General features: G+C 59.3%; 1 protein-coding gene across 1 annotated transcript in view; it reads right to left on the bottom strand.

Moving 5' to 3' along the window:
- The window catches only part of NFATC1 (nuclear factor of activated T-cells, cytoplasmic, calcineurin-dependent 1), a 76,405-nt gene that overhangs the window by 31,718 nt on the left and 38,381 nt on the right, over window positions 1–6,306 (bottom strand). The window contains exon 10 of the mRNA XM_010855097.1: window positions 5,992–6,124. Coding sequence (XP_010853399.1) covers window positions 5,992–6,124 — 133 coding nt within the window. The remainder of the gene's footprint in view (window positions 1–5,991; window positions 6,125–6,306) is intronic.

The raw sequence follows: 6,306 nt of genomic DNA, 5'->3' as shown, positions 1-6,306 counted from the left end.
ACAGGGAGGGGGACACACGGGGGGATATGGGGGGCACAGCAAAGGGGACACAGTGTGGGGGGGCGTCTGTGAGCCAGGTGGGCCAGGCCCCCCTCCCCGACCTGGCACCCCCAGCACCTGAGCTGACTGCAGCCTCCCCAGGCGGGCAGGGACCTCTGTGGGAGATACCACCCTGGCGCCTGGAGCGCCACCTGAGGACAGCAGGAGCGTGAGCCCGCCCGGCCCCGCCCGCACGGGAGAGGCTGTCCTCCCGGAGAGCAAAGCCCAAACTGCCTTCTGTTTGTTATGTGACATTCGAGCTGTGAACACAGACACCCGCAACAGGACTTCAGGGCATGGTTTCTGAGGCAGGAATCGTGGGCATGGAGCTGCCTGAGCTGCCAGCCCCAGTGAGAGGACACCTCTGTGCGTGTCCTGGGCAGAAGGGAGCCGTGGGGATGGGCGGCTGGACCAGAGGATGAGGGGACTCGAGCGCACGACGGCAAGAGTGACGTCTCCTCCTCTGCGGACAAGCTCTGGCCTCCCCAAGCACTTGCATCGGGTCCTGGGTCTCAGAGGACAAGCTCCCGGCTTGGGGCGGGAACCTCACAACCGCGACAGGCGCTGAGACCTCAGGTCTGTGCTGGCGGGAGCTCCGGTCTAGCCTGATGGGGGTGCTGCCCGGCAGCTCTGCAGGAGCATCGAGGGGACCCCAAGAGACAGAGCAACTGCAGGCTCGGGCACGCTGAGATGGACCAGCTTCACGGCTCTAAGGCAGACATGTGGGGTGTGAGCTGGCGAGGCGGCCTGGCCATCCGTGGCGATGGCACCGCTGGGTCGGCCCTGCCTGGGGATCTGACTCCTCTGATTAGGCTGATGATGGATGGCGGGCAGAACAGACAAAATGAACCAACGAGTGGGTCGCTTTTGGGTTTCACCCGGTGCTGCAAAAGCTGCGTCAGAAGGACCGTGCCTCACCCTCTTGCGTTTGGTCCAGGCAGCTGCGCGTCCGGGGCTGTGACTCACTGGGGGCCCTGGGGTGACCTCTGTGTGAGCGCCTCGTGGGGATCTGGAGTCGCCAAGTCGCTCTGCGAGGTTGTGCCTGGGGGCCCGGCCTCATGCCTGACTCAGACCGCCTCGAGTTTCGGTGGCTGGTGGCCCTTGGTGTCCACCCTCCACCCTCCTCAATCCACAGTGTGTGACGGTCTCTGCCGGGGATGCCTGGTGTGGCTGTGCTGGGCTCTGGGCCCAGACCCCCACAGAAAGGGCGCCCACGTTCTTTCCCACCAGTTCAGGCCCCTGATTCACCCACCCCCATCGTTCCTCTCTTCCAAGCTCAGACCCCTCCCTGCAAAGTCGAGGCCGGGCAGCAGCCTGAAGCAGTCGCTGGTCAAGACAGCCGACGGTACTGACCCCATGGAGGCCTTTAGAGGTGAACAGTCTCCAGTCCCCCCCAAATGCCTGGGCTCTCCACCACCAGCTCCAGACAGCAAGGCCAGCGGCACGCAGGCCAGACCCACAGCAAGGAGCTGAGGCCCACAGCAAAGAGTGTCCAAGCCCCCTCCCCCAACTCGTCCCTCTGGGGCCAGCAGCAGGGCCCTGGACACACGGGCAACCAGCTCCCAGCTCCCGTGTGGCAAGTTTAATGTGGAAAGAGCTAGAAACACAGATCCCTCGTCCCTGGCTGGAGCTGTGAGAGAACCCATAAAGCTGGGGTTTAATAACAGCAGGAGAAACCTAGCCAAGTGCCCGCACGAGCCCCCACCCTGCCTGGCCCCCCAGCCACACGGCTGAGCTGACTTGCAAGGTTCCAGGACACCCAGGGACACTGGCCAGGCCACCAACCACAGCGGCTCTCTCCCCACCGCCCTCCCGCCTGCACCCGGCCCCACTCGGTCTTCAGGCGGAAGTTTAGGGGCTGTAGGCCCAGGACGGACACCCCAGCCCTCCGCCCACGTTGGGGGAATGCTGTAGCACCTGCCTGGCCAGGGGGCCGACCGGTCCTCTGAGACGAGGCGAGGCCAGACGGGCCCTGGTGTGGACAGAGGTCCATCTGCAACCCTCTCCTCGGCCCCCTGTTCCCACCAGGAGATGAGATGAGAAAGCTCAGCCTGGGGCCCTCAGGGAGAAGGACGGGGACAGACTGAAGCCCCAGCTTCAGTGAGCTCTGGACATGGCTGCTCCAAGCAAGTGACTCAGGCTGTGCACACACACATGCACGCATACACACACATGTGTCTCAGATCAGAGGCACGGCTCCCTGCGGTCAAGGCCACAAAGACGCAGCTGTGATACAGCGGGGGGAGGGGGCGTAGGGGCCCACTGGGATCTGTGACCTGAGGGGATGCTGAAGAGTGGGCACCCGCGAGGCCTGGCTTAGAGGAGTGATCAGAGGGCGGCCTGGGGGCGGCCCCCGAAGCTCACTGCCGGGTGTGCACACTGGCTTCTGGGAGGTCAAGACTCGGGATGGAATGTCAGCGCCACGAACTCGGGGAAAGACGAGCCAGGCGCCCAGCAGAAAGGTCAGCCCAGAGCTGGCTGTGAGGCAAGGTCGCGGGGCTGATGGCCCAGGCGAGACAGCTGCCTGCCCGTGACTCCGGCCACCAGCCCTGGCCACCCTGCTGACCTGGACCCAGCAAGTGTGCGACCCTCGGCCTCAGGCTCTTGGAGATGGCTTCTCCATCGGCGGAGGCCACGTGGGCGCCTGAATGTCCCCAGGGCTTTCTCGCAATCCCAGCAAAACTCCTGGACCCTTGTGTCCTGAGCAAAAGGCAGGCAGGGGGCCAGGCGCCACGGCCGGCAGTCCAGGGAACAGCTAGAAGCATCTCAGACCAGAGACAGGCTCTTCAGACCCCAGGCTCTGCTGGACTCTCAACTCAGTAGCACGCAGACTTCCCTCTGTGACCCTGAGGTCATTAGTTGGGCTTCTTCCCTGCGTGCGGGCTGCCTGTCCCAGGGGCACCAGGCATTGCCAAGAACGCAAGCCCCAGGGACACAGCTAAAGTGGACACTGCCGTCCCCCAGACTTGGGAGCCGCCCCCCACAGGCAGGCTGCTTTGCATCTTTAACACAGCTGGTGCGTGGGAACTTAAGGACCGTCACTGCTCCCCAGAAGGTCTCAGTCCCACGACAGGACCAGGGCCTTCAGCTCAGTTACCCCAGAGACTGCACGCTTCCTTTCAGAAGACTGCGAGTTAAACCCAGACGGTGACCAACCAGACACGGAGGGAACACCCCGGCTGCACGCGCTGTGTCTGCAGCACAAGCGCCTGGATAGACGTCTGCTCTGCTCTGCCCTCGGCCTTCGCCCAGAGACACTGCACAGAGCCCGACTCTGCCTGCTCGGCTCGCCCTGGGTGTCCCATCGCAGCTGGAGACTTCTCCCCACAAGGGAAAGAAAATGAAAGTGAAAGTCACTCAGCCGTGTGCGACTCTTTGCAACCCCATGGACTGTAGCCCTCCAGGCCAGAATACTGGAGTGGTTGCCATGCCCTCCTCCAGGGTTCTTTCTGACTCAGGGATTGAACCCAGGTCTCCAGCATTGCAGGTGGATTCTTTACCGTCTGAGCCACCAGGGAAGGGACCCAAACTGCCTGGGCCCCATGTAGGCCAGCAGCCAGGACTCCCTTCCAGGCTGAACAGCTGATGCTAACGTGATGTGGCGGACGGCCGGGGACAGGGGGCTGCGGTGGGTTTCCCTGTGGTCGAGGCTTCCGGGGGTGAGGGCAGGGTTGAGACACAATGTGGGGAGGGGGTGGGGATGTGGGGATTTGCCCGCCTGCACCCCCCCAGCACCACCACTGTGTGAAGACTCAGCCTGAAGCTGAAGGAGGCAGTGACAGTGGGAAGAACACCAAACCCAAAACTGGAAACTTGAATTCTGTTTTTTCATTCATGCATTTATTTTTTTTTAAAGAAAAAAAAACACACATATAGGGATGGCCCCTGTGATTTGGTAAGAAGTCAGGGCTGCCTAGGGGCTGCTCATAGGGAACCTGCAGTACAGTGGAGTGTCTGTAATCACAGCCCCTTGGGGCATGGAGACCACTCAGGAAGGTGGGCAGGGCTGGGCTCCAGGGGCAGGTGGCATGGCCCCCTTGGCCTCTGGGGATGAAGCAAATGTCCAGGAGAGATGTGAAGGGAGACCAGGCCACACGGCCATGCTCTGGACAGACAGACAGCTGGACAGAGGATTTACGGGTGGAGCAGGGTCACCAGCTGAAAGGGGCATTCCAGGCAGACATAGAGTGTGGAGTCGGGGCAGGTCACTGCTGGTGGCAGGGCCTGCAGGACTGAAGGACAGCTGCAGGGAAGGGGAGATGGGGGCCCCAAGACAGCCCCGCCCACGACCTCAGCAACGTCTCTTTGGGGGCCTCAGTACCCCCATCTGAAAGGCCCCGTGAACACTGGGGCATCTGTGTTAGTGGGAGGTGAACCTGGAGTGAAATGTAGGAAACGATGTTCAAACTAGTTTCTAAACTGCTTCAGACAGTGATTTTTTCTTTATAACATTCAATTTTTAGTCAACCATACTTGAATTTTAATTAGTACGTGATTGTTACATTTTCAAGTCAACATGAGTATTTCTGCCACCAGGGCTGCAGTACTGTGTCCAACAGCAGGCAGGACTTGAGAGGTGCACCCAGTGGGCCACAGATGTGCAGACAGGCCCAGGGCAGGAGGGCGGAGGTTCTCCTCATGCATGGGCCCACGGCAGCACGTTCCTGCGGCTCTGTCCATGTGCACGCTCGTGACGCAGTGACTTTACAGCAAAACCACGTTATTCAAACCTGGAGAGCCTTGGCTACTGTTTTCCTGGAAAACAGTTAATTCTACTGTCTGATGGCCACAGGTTTTCCAGGGCTTTCTGTCACCTAGTCTATTGTGACACAGAGGGTTTCACGTTTAAGAGAAAACTGAAGCCTCCAAAAACATCTTCATAAGGACATAGCTGCTTTCACAATTAGTTCTAAGTATGTGATTTACCTCTTAGATAATAGGGATCTCTCAAGTATTCAGAACAAAAGCCACAGTATAACAGCTGCACTTATATCACACAACGGAATCAGGACTCGGTCCTCTCTGGACACAGACCTGCCTGCCTGGAGGAGGTGGTAGGGGCCAGGGCACCAGGCTGCAGGGCTGAGCTCTGCTGGGAAACAACTGCCTATGAGTTCAGGGGTGAAGCAACAACAGTGTTGCTCTCCTTAAGAAAATAGCCTGGAACATGGAACAGGTGCAAACAGGCCTTTTTAGAATGAGAAACCACCCTTCAAGTGTGTGAATGGACCATGTAAACAAGGTGTTTTTGCTCAAGCAAAGGGTGTTTGGTGAAACAGCATCACCGACTCAATGGACATGAACTTGAGCAAACTGCGGGCAACAGTGGAGAACAGGGAGGCCTGGAGTGCTGCAGTCCATGGGGTCGCAAAGATCGGACGCGACTGAGCGACGCAACAACAACAACGGGTGTTTGGGGGCGAGAGCCTCCCAGCCGAGGGGAGAGGCAATTTTCCAGCCGAGAGTTTTATGTGGGACGTCAGCTTGGGGACAGAACCATCATGTTAGTGAATGACCACACCAGTCACCAGCCTCAGGCCTCAGGTTTATTTCTCAAGCACCTGCAAAATCATGACAACTATTTGCATTTCCACCTTAAGCATCTCGAGAATTTAAATTCACGCCGAGGCCACCTCATCAGCTTCTGAGAACGAAACAGCTGCACCTTCTCACCCCCTTGGCGGTTTCACATTGGCAAGCAGCCTCCAAAGGGTCAGTAATCACCCCCAAATGCAGCCCCACCCCCACAGTAATGAAGGAAAGCACACCAAAAGCTCCACTTCTGTTTGGAAGGAACCGACGATGAGATCTTGCTAACCGGACATGACGGCCGGGCCCACAGTGCGACCACACGGTTTGAAGCGACTGAAACGTCAGGGTCCCTGATTTTCTTTTAGGAAAAGCACCCCGTGGGTTCGTTGGCAGCATTTACGGTTAGAAAGAGAGCGTTACCGTTGGCAGGCAGGTAGGTGAAGTGCTGGTACTGGCTCCGCTTCCTCTTCCCGTTGCAGACGTAGAAGTTGACCTGCACAGGGCTGGTTATCCTCTGGTTGCGGAAAGGCGGGATCTCCACCACCAGCGAGTTCTAGAGAGAAAGAGGTAGGTGAGGGTGGTGAACGACTCACAAGCCAGGGACACAACCACCCACACTCCCCTACCCCGCCGAGAGTGAGGCACGCAGGTTTCTCCCTGGAGAGGCCTGCCCGAGCGCCTGGGGCCCAGGGCTTCTGCATGGCCAGAGCCCAGGGGGGCTGAGGGGGGTGTGCG

Source organism: Bison bison, unplaced genomic scaffold (assembly GCF_000754665.1).
Source record: "Bison bison bison isolate TAMUID 2011002044 unplaced genomic scaffold, Bison_UMD1.0 scf7180017864353, whole genome shotgun sequence".
NCBI lineage: Eukaryota > Metazoa > Chordata > Mammalia > Artiodactyla > Bovidae > Bison > Bison bison.
Note: the sequence above shows the minus strand (reverse complement) of the source record. Positions and strands in the feature narration are given on the sequence as shown.